This window comes from Anomalospiza imberbis, chromosome 18, assembly GCF_031753505.1.
Source record: "Anomalospiza imberbis isolate Cuckoo-Finch-1a 21T00152 chromosome 18, ASM3175350v1, whole genome shotgun sequence".
Taxonomy (NCBI): Eukaryota; Metazoa; Chordata; class Aves; order Passeriformes; family Viduidae; genus Anomalospiza; species Anomalospiza imberbis.
In genome coordinates, this window is record NC_089698.1 from 2393027 (window position 1) to 2411021 (window position 17995).

The 17995-nt window shown below is 42.8% G+C and overlaps 3 protein-coding genes across 7 annotated transcripts in view; 1 reads left to right on the forward strand and 2 right to left on the reverse strand.

Moving 5' to 3' along the window:
- Positions 1 to 263: 263 nt before the first annotated feature.
- TCTN2 (tectonic family member 2) lies at positions 264 to 8429 on the reverse strand. Its single transcript, XM_068208370.1, has 18 exons — positions 8268 to 8429; positions 7430 to 7543; positions 7072 to 7145; positions 6744 to 6939; positions 6439 to 6539; positions 5995 to 6191; positions 5652 to 5775; positions 5013 to 5148; positions 4332 to 4397; positions 3810 to 3938; positions 3471 to 3548; positions 3079 to 3159; positions 2675 to 2786; positions 2210 to 2313; positions 1661 to 1811; positions 886 to 1011; positions 708 to 796; positions 264 to 510 (listed from the first exon to the last, which is right to left on the reverse strand). Exons 1-18 carry the CDS (start codon positions 8350 to 8352, stop codon positions 404 to 406), a joined length of 2070 nt encoding a protein of 689 aa, XP_068064471.1. The 5' UTR covers positions 8353 to 8429; the 3' UTR covers positions 264 to 403.
- Positions 8430 to 9495: 1066 nt separating this feature from the next.
- GTF2H3 (general transcription factor IIH subunit 3) overlaps positions 9496 to 17995 on the reverse strand; it is a 111663-nt gene continuing 103163 nt past the window's right edge. Inside the window, exons 2-14 of one of the 2 annotated variants that reach the window (XM_068208401.1) lie at positions 14259 to 14279; positions 14007 to 14086; positions 13604 to 13713; positions 12897 to 13060; positions 12579 to 12641; positions 12314 to 12343; positions 11865 to 11893; positions 11706 to 11780; positions 11465 to 11518; positions 11172 to 11240; positions 10919 to 11054; positions 10800 to 10836; positions 9496 to 10713 (exon numbers count right to left, since the gene is read on the reverse strand). In XM_068208401.1, the coding sequence (XP_068064502.1) occupies positions 10644 to 10713; positions 10800 to 10836; positions 10919 to 11054; positions 11172 to 11240; positions 11465 to 11518; positions 11706 to 11780; positions 11865 to 11893; positions 12314 to 12343; positions 12579 to 12641; positions 12897 to 13060; positions 13604 to 13713; positions 14007 to 14086; positions 14259 to 14268 (927 nt within the window). In that variant the 5' untranslated portion in view covers positions 14269 to 14279 and the 3' untranslated portion in view covers positions 9496 to 10643. Of the gene's footprint in view, positions 10714 to 10799; positions 10837 to 10918; positions 11055 to 11171; positions 11241 to 11464; positions 11519 to 11705; positions 11781 to 11864; positions 11894 to 12313; positions 12344 to 12578; positions 12642 to 12896; positions 13061 to 13603; positions 13714 to 14006; positions 14087 to 14258; positions 14280 to 17995 lie in introns of those variants that run through there. The other variant, XM_068208402.1, reaches the window with a different exon arrangement.
- On the forward strand, positions 14366 to 17946 carry EIF2B1 (eukaryotic translation initiation factor 2B subunit alpha). Of its 4 annotated transcripts, XM_068208384.1 has the most exons (10): positions 14383 to 14392; positions 14426 to 14472; positions 14551 to 14652; positions 14747 to 14883; positions 14960 to 15076; positions 15251 to 15363; positions 15989 to 16057; positions 16729 to 16804; positions 16999 to 17124; positions 17554 to 17946. In XM_068208384.1, exons 2-10 carry the CDS (start codon positions 14460 to 14462, stop codon positions 17707 to 17709), a joined length of 909 nt encoding a protein of 302 aa, XP_068064485.1. In that variant the 5' UTR covers positions 14383 to 14392; positions 14426 to 14459; the 3' UTR covers positions 17710 to 17946. The 4 variants fall into 4 exon arrangements, with proteins under 4 accessions (XP_068064486.1, XP_068064485.1, XP_068064484.1 ...); XM_068208385.1 differs by lacking the exon at positions 14426 to 14472 and having other exon boundaries at positions 14366 to 14416; XM_068208383.1 differs by lacking the exon at positions 14383 to 14392 and having other exon boundaries at positions 14417 to 14472.

Below are 17995 nucleotides of genomic sequence, written 5' to 3' on the forward strand. Positions count from 1 at the left end.
ATTAACTGGAAAAGAAAATTTCAGATCAACACGTGAAAACAGCTGAAGGGCTATGACTTCTCAGAAGTGTGAGAAGTCTGCCCACTGCTCCAAAAATAGGTGGGCACAAGGGGATTACTGGCAAGAGTTCTAGGAGAAGAGTACTGGCTTGAGAGGACAACAGTCCATCCATGAGGACAATCCCAAACCCGCTGCAGCCTCTGGGCTGGACTCGCCACCTTCTTGAAGTCAACTCTGCACTTTGCTACTCCAAACACAGAGTCTACAGCTTAAAAATAATTTATTACTTTTGTTTTAAGTAACAGCCATTTTCTGTATGCTGTAGAAGTACTGATTTTATGTATCTTTAAGTGTTTACATAAATTGTCTATAAAATCCAAGAATGTTTCTCCATAATTTTTACCTATCTGTTCCATAATTTAGAAAACCAAGGGTTGCTCATAATTGTTGCAAGTAAAATAAGAAATGCCAGAAACAGGCCTTTAGCAAGACACTGGGAATATGGTTCTCCTGGAAAAAAAAACAAAACAAAACAAAAAAAAAGTGTAAGCATGTGAGAGCTACATTTTAGTTTATACAACAGCCCAAAGATACAGATAAAAGTGTATGCAAAAGCATTCTTTCAGACAACTCCCCACATCTAATTATGTTTCAAAGAAATACAGCCTTTCATGTTTTATGGCATCCCACATTGTTCATCATTTTACCTGTGTAAAAGCGTGTCAGTGGATAAAGGAGTTGTGGCCAGCACACCTCATTTTGATTGCAGTCAAACTCTGCATAAATCTTCTGATACCTGGAAAAAAAGGAACTTTTTGGTCAATGTAATTCACGTCACATCTGCTGAACATCGTGGGAGGTTATCAATGTTTTTACCAAAACTACCTGGTCACTGGAGGGGGTGGTTGTGCTGGGACCTCAACGAACTGAACAGAAGCTGTGATGGGAAGAAAGCTGAGGGTGTTTCTGCAGCCAAGCCCACACTGGAACTGCCATAAGATTGTTGAGTAACTGTAACAAAAAGTATAACTATTGCTCGAGGGCTGGAAATGGAAGTTTAGACCATAAATACAAGCAGGGAAGGACAAAACACACAGCATTTATGAGGAGGGTTGATAATCCCTGGATTTTCCACAAAGTACAAGGGGAGAACTTGCACAGTCTGGAAATGAGGTAAAACAGAACAGAATCCCACTTATTTGACAGCGATTGACTTGGCGGAGGAGGGGAAGTGTTTGCAGAGTGAAAATTCCCTGTTTCAGGAAAGAATAAAGCATTTAGCTTAGCTCCCAAGAGCTCTGCAATGGGGTAAGCCAGACCACAGCACAATCTAGTTGCTTCCACCACGTGACTCCTGATGGGATGGCCTGTGTATGCTTGCTGCTGGCAGCATCATGTGTTTTATTTAATATTTCAACGAAGTATAAAGATTATCTGCTTTTAATCATTATTTTTTTTCTTTAGTTTTCATTTCAGAGGGAGAAAGGCTAACCTGGTTGTGATCAAAGGAATTCGGGTTGCATAGTGAAAGGCGTGTAAAAAATCCAGCAACAAAACCTTACCCTTTTTGTCTGTAAAATTAATTTGGGATGTGTTAGGTAAGCAAGGCTCAAAATGAAGCAGTTATTTGTCAGGTAGTCAGAGACACAACTCATTTTACCTGATCTGCACAGCAAGAATTTCCTGCTGGGGAATCCCTTGCACTGCTCCCACTTTAGCAAAGATTATGTGAATATTCAGGTTTGCAGGAATATCTGGACAAAAGCCTTTTAAACCTCCAGTGCTCACATTAGAACTAAATGGCTCAAGACCTTTGAAGGAGAACAGGAGAACAGAGAGATTTAAATGTAAATATTATGGAAAACATTCTATATTCCATAATTAGATTATTCTCATAGCCCAGTGAAATGCTGGTAACCGTCACACAGGAACACATTAAAAATGTTTCTCTCTATAAAAAACACCTAAAGGACTAATTTATCAATGGATAAACACCAAGTAACATGTGTACAGGCTGGCAGTAAAATATGCAGTATCCACAGACATACTGAATTATGTGCCTCTGTGTACACATATATGGATGGATGGATACAGACACACACATCACTAGCTTTAGGTATTTGAAATTACTATTAGGATTTATTTTGACATGCTTTATTTACAGTATGGGCATATTTACACTACAAAGAACAACACAAGCCTCACTTACGTATAATTTCCACCCAGTCATTTAGATCACTGTAACTGGAATTGTCCCTCTTTCCAATGTGAGTAGCTTGTATTAATGCATTCAATTTCTCAGTCACATTTCCTCTGCAAAGTAAGAATGTAAATCTGTACTGTCTTACCACTCTGGGTTGCAATATTACTGTATCCTAAGGTCAATTTCATCTGAAAGATGTTATCACACAACAAAAATAAACTTCAACTATTGAAGGGAAGAAATGGAAAAGTATTGCAGCCAACACAATCCTCATTAGAATAAAGAGTGAAACCATCATTATGATTTCCCATCAAAAACAGAAGTGAGACTATTAACCACAGAAAGCTGAAACACACACATGAATATTTAAAAAGAATGTACCAGTGCTGATGGGAGGCACTTGTAGACAGTCGCATGACAATCAACAAGAGGGATGAAGCAGGGATAAACAATTCAGCCTGTGTGGCTCACCTTAAAAGGCTGCAATCTTCATTAATATCAACTTCTAGAATGCACCCAGAGTATGAGTCTACTCCAAACAGTACTGGTCTGTCAGTTGTTGATGCACATAAACCTCTGCCAGCTGTGAAATTAAAACATCTTACTTGAGCTTTCCTATTATCCACCTTTGGATCTCCAGCTTTCAATTTTGTGCAAAACATCAAACTCAGCGTGGTAGAGTTCAAAAACAGATCATTCAATTTTCCAAGAAAGCACTAAAGGTTTTCTCACTGACCTTTGGAAGTTTGGGAAAGAAAAGCAAAATCTGGCAGAGATTTTTAACTAAAATATGTTTAAAAAAATCCAAAAACCAAATAAAGCTCCAAAACTTTAGCATTAACTACAATTGAAGTTGCAACCTCACAAGCCAGTACCTGGCTGCCAAATGTTGAGGCTTCCAAGAGGATCAGAAGCATTCAGATTTGCAGCTTTCACTGGTTTTCCAACTTGATACCCTAAACACAGAAGGGTAAATTATCAACAGTGTAGAAGAATCTATAAGCATTAGCATTGTTTTAAATGTCATCAATCTTGAAGTAAATGACAAGACATTTCCATTGCAGTGGGAATGGCCTCACTTTAAATGATCAAAATCTATGCAACAAAAGCCTAAGAACCACTCACTGCTATTTGCAGTGCAGTAAGGCAGGAAGGTGAAGGCTGGCAACATAAGGAAGCACAAAATAAATAGAAAATGTAATCACTGATAAGAATATGTACAGTACAAATTTTTTTACTTTTAATAGGCAAAATGAAGTATTAATACCTGGATTCTCAAACCGTTCCTCTCCATTAGTACTGTTTAAACTTAGAAATTCGACTGCGAATCTCTGTGTCAGGATTTCTGGTGAAAGAAACAAGTATTACTTTTAAATAAGTAAATTAGCAAAATGTACGTTCTGTGTAGGGCACAAACTTCTGTCTTTCATTAGTGACAGAAGATTCATATTAACACAAATTAATGGAAATCAGCCCCAAAATTTTCTTTCTAGAGTCCAAGGGAAATTATTTTAAGAAGAATTAGTAAATAAGTGATTCTATCACAGAATTTCCATACAGAAGACAAAGAAATAAATCAAAAATCATAAAAGAAATTTCCTGATACCTCCATCACATAAGCTTCCAAAGAAGACAGTGACATTTACTTGCTCAATGTTCTTGTCTTTCCAAATGAATTTATAATGTTCTGCAAAAGTTACATTTTGACACAGAACCTCAGCAGCAAGAAGATTTTCTGGCAGAAGGAAAAAGAGAAAAGGTCATAATGAAAAGCAATCTAATTCGAAAGCTCTGCTACTGCATCTGAGAATCAACACATTAGAACCTTGGCAAAATTCTGGAAACTACAACATTCATCTTTTTGAGAATTTATTTTACTGTTTCAGTGTGCAATGGTGCAATCCCTCGTGTATGCAAGGTAAGGAACCTGATTTCCTGACCAGCTGTGATGAACTGGAGTAAATTAAATTCTTCCTGCTTTGCAGAAAGCCAGTTTACTTTTTCAGTCTTACATAACATACAAAACTCCTCCTAAGAATTGCAGCAGGTAAACATTTTAGACATCAAAATCTATTTCATATACAATCCGGGTTAAGTAAGAAACATGAATTAAATGGAAGAGACCTACCACTTTCAGTGATGAATTTGCTCCTGTCAGTGATGGCTCTATAGACAACATTTTGTTGGATGAAGTCTGAGAACAAAAAACAAAGACTTGTGTTTTCACATCCAAGGTGCAATCCTTGTTGTTATGAAAACTGACTAGGAAAATTTAGAAAATTAATTTTGGTAGAGACCCAGACTGTTTATGTATTTTGAAAGCAGAGCTAATTAACTGTGGGTCTTATAGAGGTAATATAGACTAACAAAATTAGACAATTATGGAGCATAAAATAAAATATGTTCATGCTGGTAATCACATTATCTCAAACTCCAGAATGACTCTTCATAAGTACAGGCTTTTGTAATGCAGAGAGTAACCACTTCTCCCTAACTCTAAAACGCTGATGCTGCACCCTCCTGACGGAAAAACGGCTCTGCAACAGTCTGAAAATGAGTCACCAGGAACAGGTAAGTGGGACACAAAGACCCATCCTGTTATTTCTTCCCTCCTAAATCTTGGGAAACAGTGGGACACTTGCTAAAAGCTCATGAGAACCAGGAACAGAGCATCCCCAAATGCTGAACTACAGCCACCAGATAACACAGAGGTTACATTTAGCAACTGTGCCAAAGCCCTCGGGTTTGTTCTGTTCAGCAGCTCTGAGAAACAATGAAACACATTCCTGCTTGGATCTGTGCAGCATACCTGCAGTGCCAGTGTTTATCCTCACATCATGGGGCAGGCCTTCCTTGTAAGACTCCAAATTGGTCGGGCACTTGACATCAAAGTTGTGGAGATAGGCCACAGGAGCATTCCCAACACACTGTCCAGCCATGGATTGCTGCAGGGGGGTCACAGAAGTGAGGATTTTCTAGCCCCCGGCTTTTCATTTGAAGATTACTTGTTAGTAAAATGCCCACGTGTGCACTACAGCCACACATAACACTTTGACAAGCAAGCTGAGGATATAAAAATGCCTCAGCCTCTGGCAAAAGAGAGGTTAACATTTTAAAAGCCCAGCTTTAAAAGTAGCTTCAATGTACACCATGACTTCATCTTCATTTGTGAAAATAATTATAACCAACAAGTCTCTCCAAAATGCATTATTACCTTTTGCAGGGATGGGCAAGGGGATGAGAAAGGATAACGTTTACTTTTAATAATGACTTTGTGGTTTTGTTTTGGGTTTTTTGTTCGTTTTTTGAGGGTTTTTTGTGACAAATACACCCCACCACTTCCCAACATCAAGTTGCTGAAATTGGATGCAAAGCCATAAGGAGAGTGATGCGGGGAGTTCCAAACCAACCAAGAGGAATCAAAAGCTCACAAGCACCAAGTGATTACCTGGGGAACAGTAAAATACTCATCTTCTTCTGTTATAATTGGATCTCCTTCTCTGTAACCAGTGAAAGGTTTCCCAGGAGAAGTTTGTAGAGGGATCTTAAATGAAGAAACTTTGGGTGTAGAACTGCAAACAAGTTTAAAAATTAAACTCTTTATCTCACAAATAATTACAGGTTTGCTTTCATGTCCCCTGTTCCTATATACTACCAATTACATTTCTCCACTTGCATTTAAGGTTTACACCCTAAAACCCTAATTTCAAAGTAACTTTCATTATAAAGACAAGTTATATTTTTGGTTGCATAATGAGTGCGATGAGAAAATAAATTTTCGTAAGACTTACATAGAGCCATGATAAAAATAGCCAAGAAATGGTGTGTTGTCAAGAGAAGACTGTACACAAAGGAAGGGAAACCACTCAGGGGTATACTCCATTGTCTGGGAAGAGCACAGCTGATCATAAGGTGGGTTTACATCCCCACCAAACACTCCAGTGAAACATGATCCATTGAATAACTGCTGCAAGTCTGGTGTACACTCCTGAAAGGGAAAACAATGGTCACTTTTTAGCAAAGTAATTGCAATACTTATGGCTATATAAAGGCAAACTTACAGGTAAATCAAGGAACTTTGTATAGTGAACATATTTACTTTCAAAAATACTGGAATATCCAAATACCCCTCTGGCCCATCTAGTCTGAAGCATTCAGTACCTCTCTCTCCCTGCAGACAAGAGAGTCTAGAAACTTTGAAAACACTTAATCAAAGCTTAACAAGAAATAAGTACCAGATCACAGCAACAACGAACATCACAAGCTCCAGCTGTTAAGTTACAAGGACAAGAGCCCAAGGGCTTAAATGCCTGGTTTGGGATGATAGTTGCATTTTCTGTAACAGAAGTAGAAGAGAAAATGAGATTAAGTGGACTGAAATCCAAATAAAAAGACCATGCATGCTGCAGTTGATTCTGTGTAGAAACCTTTTTTAAAATTGCATTGATTGCTCAGTACATCTTATTGCTGCCCAAATACTGATTTTTCCATACAGAGAGGAAAAGAACAGCCAAAATGCCATTTCTTCTTTAGCGCTTACCTGACACATTTCCTGCAAAGGAAGAGTTGGCAAATATTTCAGCTTGAATCAGGAGCTGTGCCAGCATCACTGAACCACGGCAGGCTAAAACCTGCAGTGTTTCCACCACGCACAGAGGTGAGGGGCAGCACTCGGTGGCATTGGGCAAACACAGCTCCAGAGTTCTGCTGAGGCTTACAGTCACCTTGGAAACGTTCTGGAAAACACAAAATAAAGTTTGACAGCTCTGATAGCTTGTATTAAATTGCTCTTGTCTATACCATTCATCAGCTTCTGAGAGAGGAGCTGGAATGAAGTGGAATAACAGAAGAATCAGTATTCTACATACCACACCAGGAGTTACATCCAAATTCCAATCCCCAGCTCTTTTACTTCCGCTGCAATTTGCAAGTTGCAATTTTCCTATAACAAAATAAAAATTTTAAAGGTCATTTAGAAAGGACTGGGAAATGAGAAGTACATTTAAACTCTTCTTGTGCCTTCAGATACACCCTCAGGCCCAGCCCACACAGAAACAACTGAGAACTAAGGGGTTAATCACAGGAATGTCTGAAATTCCTGCTCCTGTAACGATTAAGACATTAAATGACATGCATTACCATTTCTCTAGTAATTTTTGTGTCAAAAAATATTAACAATTCAAACGTATTTATTTACGTGGGGAAAGGGGGTTAAAGTGTTCCTACCTGTCTCTGCACCTCTAGGACTCAAAATTATAGAAAAATTAACTCCTGAAGAATTGCCGAGAAAAAATGAATTTACTCTGGGCCCTGACATATGAATAAACGAAGGCTGAAAGACTGAAAAAAAAAGAGAAAGAAATAAGTTGACTGAAAGAGGTAACATCTGTAAGACATAAAGATCTTGCGCTTGGGCTATATTCTTACGCTCTTAGACTTTAAATTGTCACAAACAGAAGAAAAGTATCATGTAATGCCTAGTACAGGGTTGTATTTCCATTCTTGCCACGTGTTGGAGGAGTGGGTGTAGCTTTCTATGCCACAAGTTTACAAGTGTGAAGATGCCCAGTAAACAGGCAGTAAAATAACATTACAGCACTTACAGCCCTCGCAGATACTACACTGCTCAGCAACACCATATTTAGCTTTTTTTGCTGACTTCAGCTTACACTTTTTAATTTCTTGGGGCCATGAATTGTGCGAGGGGTGTCCCGCCACCTGCGATCCAGGAGCTGTGGGCTCCCGAGTTCTGCGTGTGGACGCAGGGCCAAGTTCGGGGTTCGGACTTGGGAGTTTCACTGGATTTTGCTTTCTACACTTTGCCGAGCTTGAAAGGTCCGACAGAAAGTGCTTCACCCTCCCGCTCTGTGCGGAGCAGCGGCAGAAGCTCCACGGCGGGCACGTTCGGGTTTGGGAGGGGCGCCCAGGGCCGTGCCTTGGGGAACCCTCAGGGTCCGCGCCGCCTCCCCTCACGCCCACCCGGGCAGATCCCGCCGCGGGCCGACCGCCCTCCCTCGCCCCCCGGAGGTCGCCATTCACTGCGGCCGCTCACGCCCTGACCCACCGGTGTCCCCGGCCAGCTGCCCGGGGCAGGGAGCCGCCCGCAGCAGCAGCAGCAGCAGCAGCGCCCCGAAGCCGGCGGCCCCCATCGCGCTACGGCGGCCGCCCGGCCGCCATCTCGCAGCGCCAGCGCGGCGCCATGGCAACGCGGAGGGCGGGAACACGGGCCCCTCACGGGAAGGACGGGAACACGGGCCCCTCACGGGAAGGGCGGGAACGCGGGCTCCATGGGAAGGGCGGGAACGCGGGCGCCTCACGGGAAGGACGGGAACGCGGGCTCCATGGGAAGGACGGGAACGCGGGCGCCTCACGGGAAGGACGGGAACGCGGGCCCTCACGGGAAGGACGGGAACGCGGCCGCCTCACGGGAAGGGCGGGAACGCGGGCTCCATGGGAAGGACGGGAACGCGGGCTCCATGGGAAGGACGGGAACGCGGGCGCCTCACGGGAAGGACGGGAACGCGGGCCCTCACGGGAAGGACGGGAACGCGGGCGCCTCACGGGAAGGACGGGAACGCGGCCGCTCCACGGGAAGGGCGGGAACGCGGGCGCCTCACGGGAACGCGGGCGCCTCCCGGGAAGGACGGGAACGCGGCCGCCTCACGGGAACGCGGGCCCCTCACGGGAAGGGCGGGAACGCGGCCGCTCCACGGGAACGCGGGCCCCTCACGGGAAGGGCGGGAACGCGGCCGCCTCACGGCGAGCGGTGGTGGCGGCGGGGCAGCTCCAGACGCCGGGCCGGTCACAAACTAACAAAGCTAACAAATAAGCTCTAAGTGTGTGAGAAAATTTAAAAAAAAAAATTAAAGTTGAGGGCTCTCAGACCTGAAGGAGGGAGTCAGCATGGTTTGGGAAGAGGGAGGTAGTATTGATTATGAAGGTAGAATTTATGGGCCGCTAGGGCATGTTCCCAGTTAAGGAAGAAACTAATAAAACCAGCTCAGTAATTGTGCTGAAATCAGATCTAAGCAGGTAAAAGGTAATTCTGGTAGGAGACCAGTGACCCAAGAAACCCCCAAACCCAAAACAGAGAAACTGAGCATGTGGACTAATTAAAATGAGAAGTGAGAGAATCATTAACCAATAGGCATTAGAGTACTAATTAATAAGAGAAGTATGTAACTTGTGGCAAATAAACACTAATCCTTTTGTTTGTTAGTATGACTCAAACAACAAAACTCCGGGAAAATCATGTAGCTCACCCTTAAGTATCAAAGCAATATCTGACCACATTTGAAAAAGAGACAGTCTTTATTACAAAAGTTTTATACAACGTAAATTATAAATACAGCCTTCACACAAAATGGCTTTTGTCAATGAAAAAAAGCTCGCCTTGTTAGGTTGGCAAGCCCAGAAATAACTGGCACTGCAGCTGTTACAGTGACAAAACCTGATGTGAATGTCAAGACCTGACAAATTCCTATATACACATTGGGAAGGAAAAAATAACTCATTTTCTTTGTGGAAAAAAATTCCTCTCTATTCCTTTCAGGAAAAAGGTTGAACTACCAAATTACATAGTTCTCTTTAGAAGGAGATACTGTTTGTTTCTTTAAATGAAAGCCACATTCAGAAGTACACAGCAGACCTTCCTGCCATGAAAGACACCAATCCAAAAGTCTTTGTTCTTGTCACATGTCAGATGGAAACCCACATACTAAAAATAAGAAGCGTGCCTGTTATCAGATTACAACCACATTTCTTGTTTTCCAGTTTCAAAATAAAACCTTGAAGACTAACCAGCTAGTCTGCATTTACTGATGCTATTTTAAACTAAGGGAGGCCTTTTCATTCACAAATGAAGAGATATCAAATTGAGAAAGAAATACCACAAGGACAATACAGTCACAGGAATATCAATACATGTGAGTGCACATGCAGGGCAATTAGCACCTTTTTTATTCCAAGTGGCTCACAAACCATCTTGCAAATGATGGCTCATATTGCTAGTAGGAAGCTGAAGTCCCTGAACAACACAGTGCTATGATTCTGATCCTACACACTAGAAATGGTCATTCTTAACTTTACACCAACATATAGAAAGAATCGAAGCTTTCTTGACTTTGAAAATAACCTGGAGGTGTGAAACTTGGCAGTGGACAGAATACCCTCAAATTCACAGGCTGTGTCTCTTTACTTCTGGTTCCTCTTACAGTGAGGAATTAGTATCAAACAGCACAGATTACATGGTAATACAGTGATTTGTTACTTAACAGGTCGCATAGAAGACATACATTTTAAATATTTATCCCCTAAGAAACAAGTAATAGCACTGCATACAGTTCTCTTTCATATCCAATAAAAAGTGCCATCAGTTTCTCAAGTAGGTTCCATTTCATTGAATTCCTGGAGGAGGTAATGATGTATTTACATAATGTTGCTACGCAGCTACCTTTAATTTCTTCTTCTTTGCTTTCATGACAGGTGGCAATGATATTTTGAAAGCAGTCCTGGAAAAAAATATGGAAAAGCAACTGTCAGATACACTGAACATATTCCCACACCCACCCTTGAACTACAAAGAATAAACACTTACTCGCAGGTACTGCAGATAGGACTGAAGTTGCAGAATACTGGAAAATCAAAGAATTTGCTTTCACTAAAACAGGTCATTGGAATATAAGAAATCAGACTGCTAAATATTTATAAACTTACTTGACAAGCACACGGAGCACACGTAGCCGATTTCAATGAGGTTCCGATGACAGAAGCAGGCAGCTCTGTAGTCAACATGAACGGGAGGTGGAAGGACAAGCTGTGATCTCTGCTCTTGATCAGGGAGAAAAACCCACTGCATGGATAGAGAGAAGTATTTTGTGAACTGGGTTGGTATTCCTGTGTTATCAGGTCAGTGAAGATTTCACGTCTGACACACAAAAAACACCGAAATGTTTTTTAAGTGACTTACCAACAAATACTGCAGAAGGGATGGCATGTGAGGCACTTTCAAATATATGCCACCTGTAATATCACAGGCCTGCAAAGCAGAGACCATGATCAGATTGTCGTTTGATGACATTAATGGGCACTTAAAATACCCAAGTACTGCACAAGGCCTGCATGTCAGAACTGTCAGATCCACTGAACATATTTCCACACCCACTCTTGATTAAAGGAAAGAGCTGAAGAACGTGTTGAACTGTCTAACATCAAGTATTTATGAGCTAATATAAACGGCAAATAACAACAGCAAGTCTGTACCTGTTGTAGAAGACCTGAATCAGAGTCCAAGACACAGGCATCAATCAAAATACTCTGCAAGAGATGACATGCATGAAAAATAAATTTAGCCAAAACCCACACAGCCCTGTCAGTGTCACTATCATTACTTGTTTCCGTGATAAATACACTATAATTTATGTAATTATAAGAGAAATTAACATTTGTGTTATCTTTACACAGAAATAAAAGATAATATAAATGGAAAAAAGGCCAGCTTCACCTGTTTCTGTGCTGCAAAGATCATATTCATGAAATTCATGTATTGCAATGCGCTGTCTTCTGCAGCTTTTATGACCTAAATACAAATTCAAACTTGTTAGCCTACATATATCACTGGATTTTAAGACAAAAAGAAAACTGTTACAGCAGAAGTTCTTACCAGAATCCTTGATTTAATTTCTTGATTGGCTAAGTATTAAAAAGAAAGAGAAATGCATCAGCACCTTGTTTGTATCATCCCTTTAATTCTGTAGCATATGACACCTCAGAATATACTGGATGTTAGATCTAACAGGTCAGATAAAGTATCTATATGAAACTATTTCCAGTCCCAGTGACAAGTATTTGTGGACTAATTCCTCTGAAACTCCAGTTATTCCAGGGAAATTCCAGAAAATCTCCATAAGGATGTGGACTACTGATCAAGTTCTTTAACTTTTTTAATGTAGGCAACTTCAAATGATCAAAATAAACCTCCACCCATCAGTGCCAATTTTGGAAATGGGAGTGTGTCCAAACATGTGTATTTGTTTGTCTGTGCAAGTGTATTTATACCTGTTATTTAGGTTAAAATAAACCTCTCAGTGTTGACAGGAAAAGAGGTGTTACCTTTTAGGTCTTTGCCCATCTTGTTGATGTCTACATTAGCTGGCATTAAGGAATCTACATTCCCTTCTTGGACATAACTCCATGATCCACATCACACATTCACCACCTTGGCCAATACACATTTTGAGAAGCACAAGCCACAGTTATCAGGCAAATGTTTCAGTTTTAAGTATTATAACAAAACAAGAACAGTAAAAGTTAGTATTATAAGAAACAGCTTTAAGAACACATAAAGGCTTTGAAGATTCTGTAATCAAAAGGATACAACAGAGTGCTTTAGCAAGTGATCCTGCTAACAGGGTATCTGTTTGCTGGCCCTTCATGTCAGCTGCAATACAAGAAAAAGCACTGAAGTTACTTTTATACATAAAACCAGCCACTGAACCTAACAATAAAAAATACTACGCATTTTTATCTTTGGCAAATAATACTAATGCAGAGGCCTGAAGTGTCAAACCTAATAAACTCATCTACTTTAAGCATATAAAAACTCAGATGAAAACAGAGGACATTTCTGCAACTCCTTGACAGTCCAAGCGTTTTCCAATTCTGCATATTAAGCCTAGAATTTTCTTCTCCTTACTCTTTGTCATGAGGTCTTTAATCTCTTCTGCAATTGCATCATTTATTGCTGTTAATAATTCATATTTCCCATCCTTGCTGCTGGAGCAGTTAGATTCCATGGAAGGGCCTCCCTCTCCAAAGGGATCTGCAGCAGCCCAACGCTTCCCAGGGTACAGGAAACGGCTGAAACAGAGGGAAAACCAAGTATTCATGTAAGAAAAAATGCTATAAATTAATCAGCTGCAGATAACAATACTCTGGAGTTTAATTTAAAATCCTTTTAATACTTAAGGCATTAATGAGGCTATGTAAGTTAGGTGACTTTCAACTTAAACTGGAGTAAAAGCCACATTCAGCTCCCTCCTTTTGAGACATCTCTTAAGAGATCTGGTGAAATTCTTTGGCTGCACTTGGGGATAGATCCTGAGATTCACAAACATCTGGAGGTAAAAATATCCCCTAAACAGGGAACTCCTTCCATTTGCATTGTCCCACTCCACACATATCTACCACTCTCTCTCTGTGTATTTTTAAGTCTATTTAAACCTCCCGTCTAAGTCTTTTTGTTGCTTTGTAAGTCATGAAGATTCTTTCCTACTTAGTTTCAGCTCATTTCTTTTTTCAAGACAATGATATATTACACACTTTTAATTTGGTTTCTTGCCATCAAACAAGAAAATCAGGAGACAGACAGAGGAAACTGGAAACCTTTAGAAGCAGCTCTACCTTTCCTGAGTGTGACTTGCTATTACAGCGAGTTTGTTGGTGCGATTCATGAGCAGGTGAGAGTTTCCCAGCACCATCACTGCATCGATGCATTTCGACAGGGTGAACTGCTGGAATAAGAACAGAGCAGATGTAGCACAATAACATTTACAGACAAGCAACTCAGAAGTAATCTGTGAAATGACTGCAGTTTAAAAAACCTAAATTTGAAGATGCAGAAAGAGCTTTTGCTGTTAAAAAAGCTCTAATGAACACAGAACGCTGCATAGGTATTTCAAAAGGCATTACGATACCCGTTATACCCGCTTTAGCAGACAATATTAACACCGTTCAGAAGTCAAAGAAAATGGCACAATTTCCCCCAGAAATGGCAATCAGCAGTGCCAGCGCCCAAAGGCCGTACCTCAGCCTCTCCCAGGGCCCTCTTCCCCCACCAGATCGGGTTGGTGTCGAGGACGATGACCAGCAGGCTCAGCTCATCATCTGCAAAGGGAGCGCACAGCGGCGTCACTCCGGGCCCCGAGCAGAGCGGTAATGCCCCGGGGCCCCGCTGCCGGCCTCTGCTTCCCCACGAGGAGCCCGAGCCCCGCCGCCGCACCCCCAAACCCCTCCGGAGTGCGCCCAGACCCCGCCGGGCCGCCCCGGCCGCGCTCACCCGCGCTCATCGCGCCGGCCGGGCAGCAGCGGCCGCGGCGCCCGCGGATGACGCCCCGGCCCGGCGCTCCTCATCCGGGCACGCCCCGGGCCGGCCCTGCCCACGCCCCGGCGCGGCGGGCGGAGCGGAGCGGAGCGGAGCGGAGATGAGCACGGAGGGTAACGGGGGCGGCGATGAGCACGGAGGGTAACGGGGGCGGCGATGAGCACGGAGGGTAACGGGGGCGGCGGTAACGGGGGCGCGGGGCGGCCCCGGGCCGAGGCGGGCCTGACGCTCCCCGTTGCCTTTTCAGACTTGATCGAGACGTTCAGGGCGCAGCTGAGGGACGACCCCGATGTCGCCTCGGCCGTGGCCGCCATCCGCGCGCTGCTGGGATTCCTCAGGCAGGACCGAGGTGGGCCCGGGTGCCCGCGGCGCGGCGCGGACCCCGCGGAGCCCCGGCTGTCCCCAGGGCGAGGCCCTGACCACGCGTCTCTGCCTCTCGCCAGGGGAGACCATCCAGGGCCTGCGGAACAGCCTGCGGGACGCCATCGACACCCTGTCGCGGGTGGACTCCTCGGTGGCCGTGTCCTCCGGCGGCGAGCTCTTCCTGCGCTTCATCAGCCTCACCTCGCTGGAGTACTCGGTAAGGGCTGCCCGCTCTGCCCCGCCGCTGCTGCGGGACCCTGCAGCCGCTCAGCGGGCATCCCGCTCTTTGCCAGGACTACTCCAAGTGCAAAGAAATCATGATCGAGCGCGGCGAGATCTTCCTGACCAAAGTCTCTCTCTCGAGGAATAAAATCGCCAAGCTGTGTCACCCTTTCATCAGAGACGGTGCTGTGAGTAGGCCGGGGCAGGGTCGCTCCTGTTCGGTTTTGCTGTTGCTGGCAGTGAGGGAGGAACAGGAGGGGAGAGGAGTCTGATGGGGGCTTCTGCACAGCAAGCCATGACAAAAGTCAAGGTTTCCCGAGGCTCAGCAAATGCAATGTGTGAATTATTTTTTGTCCTGGCAGCGAATACTGACACACGCCTACTCCAGGGTGGTCCTCAGGGTGTTGGAAGCAGCTGTGGAGTCCAAGAAGCGATTCAGCGTTTTTGTTACTGAATCACAGCCAGATGAAGCAGGGCAAGTATTCATTAATTTGGGTTTTATCTTGGTTAATAGGGTAAGTTACAGCTACCATCCAACTTGTCCTGCCCTAAGAAAAGCTAGGCATGGTTGGAGCATTTTAAATGGCAAGTGTCACTCGTATCACATTATTCTGGACAAGTGAAAAAAAAATCTAAAAAATATTGGTAATTAGCTTTCCATAGTCAATATCCTAATTAGTGTTATCTAGGTTTTCCTCAAAGGTTCACTGACTTTTGGTCAGCGCCGGGCAACCTGCTTTTCCCTTGGGAGATGGGAGACAACTGCTTTATAACTGTGTCTTTAAGAAGTAGGCTAGAATAATCAGTATTATGCCTATCACAGCAAAGTAAAATATACAGCTAACAATGCCATTTAAAGATGCCAAATAATTCCTTCAGAGCAGATACTGTTGTATAAGTGAAGGAATAAACCCTGCACACTGGGTAATATGTGTCACTGACAACACGTAACAATTCCTTCCATTTCTATACTGTAACTCATTTTCTGTTCTATCAGAAGGGCAATGGGGGCAATCATAGGCTTTGGTCTTTCAGACAGTATTTTCATATTATTGTCTTCAAAAAAATAATTTTTAAGGTCCAAACGTTTTCTTTAATAGGCAAAAAATGGCAAAAGCCCTTAGGAAGCTGAACATTCCCGTGACCGTGATTCTGGATGCTGCAGTTGGGTAAGTCTGGTTATAAATTTTAGTATTTTTCATCACAATTTCATTTTGACAGTAAGACAGAATAAACTCACATGTGAGCAGCTTGTTCAAACGCCAGGGATATTACTTAGTTTGTCATAGTCATCCAACAGGCCAAACAAGTTACAGCTTTAGGTGCACAATTACAATGTGTCAGCTACAGCAGAAGCATTTGGTTTTGCATGTTGGAATGAAAGAAGGAACCAGACCTAAGAACTTGTACAGATCTGTAAAAAAGAACTGAGGTGCTAAACAAAGAAGCCACTTTTTTTTCCTAATTTGCAAAAGTGTTATCATTTTTTGGTTTCTTAAGGTATTTGCTAAATTATCGCTGCTTAGTACAAGTCCAATACATGAGGAAAATAAAACTACAATAAATCTGAACATTCCTAGCTAGAGTTCAGCTTCTTCCAGCATTTACAGAGTTGCCAGGGTCAGCTATGGCCGGGGAAGAAAAAGCTACTTAATACTCCTGCAAGGAAGGAGATGAAATCTCACTCCAAGGATGTGTAGCAGCATGTGGACTTAGAAGAGGTAGATGGAACTAGTGCAGAAAATGGAAATATTGTTTGAATTACTCATTTCTGTTCTGTTCAGCAAGTCATTTGTCCTATTACCCAGTAATGCTTGGATTTTTTGTCCCCTTTTGACAGCTACATTATGGAGAAAGTGGACCTGGTGTTAGTTGGTGCTGAAGGTGTAGTTGAAAGTGGAGGCATTATCAACAAGGTAATTATGAGTTTCTTACATCATTCTGTAAACTCTGGACTACTAAAGTTTGGTTTCTCTGAAGCATTTAAAGCTTTCTGAGAAGTCTCTTCCGTTTGGATTTTACCCAGTAAATGTCTGTTAATTGTTGGAAGCTGGGCAATATTGCCAGGCAGGCATTGAGTCTGCAACTTCTTTTCCATCTGTCTCCACAGATTGGCACCAATCAAATTGCTGTGTGTGCCAAAGCCCAGAATAAGCCATTTTATGTGGTAGCAGAAAGTTTCAAGTTTGTCAGACTCTTCCCTCTCAATCAGCAGGACGTTCCTGATAGGTTTAAGGTAAGAGAAACTCAACTTCCGTCTTACCCAGCTAAGGTGCACAGTGGTGTGTCAGTGAAAAATTGTCTTCTAAGCATCTCTGATTATCTGGATCTCTCTGCTGTGGTGTATTTTGGGGTTGCTCCATGGTACACTCAGGCACCAAACAGCCAGAATTTGTCCTGATACTGATACTCTGTTCCTAAAGCAGTTCCTTTAGGGCACAGGAGCAGCTGAGGGTAAGAAACAGTTAAACCAACAAACTCCAGAACTACAAATTGTACTTTTTACACGAGATAAAAGAGCTAAGACCAAGGTGGCACCAGTCTGTGCACTTGACTTCCTTCAGTTTTACCACAAACATCTGCTTGAGGCTGTAGCACTGCTCTTGGCCAAAAGAGGATTTAACTTGCAGTTGTGTAGTAACCAATGGTCTCTGTTTCCTTCTAGTACAAAGCAGACACTCTGAAAACGGGTCAGAACCTAACGGAGGAGCACCCCTGGATTGACTACACCTCCCCATCACTGATCACACTGCTGTTCACAGACCTCGGTGTGCTGACTCCTTCAGCTGTCAGCGATGAACTCATTAAACTCTACCTGTAACTCAGAGACTCCTGCACAGGATGTGTCATCTTCAGTGACTATCAGGGCTCTAAGAACTTGGAGGATGATACATGAACATGGCAAGGAAATGCCATTAGAAGGATTAACATAATTATGGACCACTATTGAAAAAATTCCCAAAGTTATGACAGCTTCTAAAGGCCACAACTAAATTATTTTAAAGAGGGATGGAGTATTTTGATACTGTAAAATAAAATCCCTTATGGTGTATCCAGACTCATTCTGAGGTGTGCTCTTACTGATCTGTGGTACATACTTGAAAAAA

What these genes read in the sequence shown, in the direction of transcription:
- TCTN2 (XM_068208370.1), bottom strand. Translation starts at nt 8,352, where the DNA reads ATGGGGGCCGCCGGCTTCGGGGCGCTGCTGCTGCTGCTGCTGCTGCGG. An exon ending in TTCGTTGTTGCTGTGATCTG is followed by an intron (nt 6,192 to 6,438) that starts GTACTTATTTCT and finishes TTTCCCTTTCAG; the next exon opens with GAGTGTACACCAGACTTGCA. An exon ending in CCACCCCCTCCAGTGACCAG is followed by an intron (nt 797 to 885) that starts GTAGTTTTGGTA and finishes CTTTTTTTCCAG; the next exon opens with GTATCAGAAGATTTATGCAG.
- EIF2B1 (XM_068208385.1), top strand. An exon ending in TCACAGCCAGATGAAGCAGG is followed by an intron (nt 15,364 to 15,988) that starts GCAAGTATTCAT and finishes TTTCTTTAATAG; the next exon opens with GCAAAAAATGGCAAAAGCCC. An exon ending in ACGTTCCTGATAGGTTTAAG is followed by an intron (nt 17,125 to 17,553) that starts GTAAGAGAAACT and finishes GTTTCCTTCTAG; the next exon opens with TACAAAGCAGACACTCTGAA.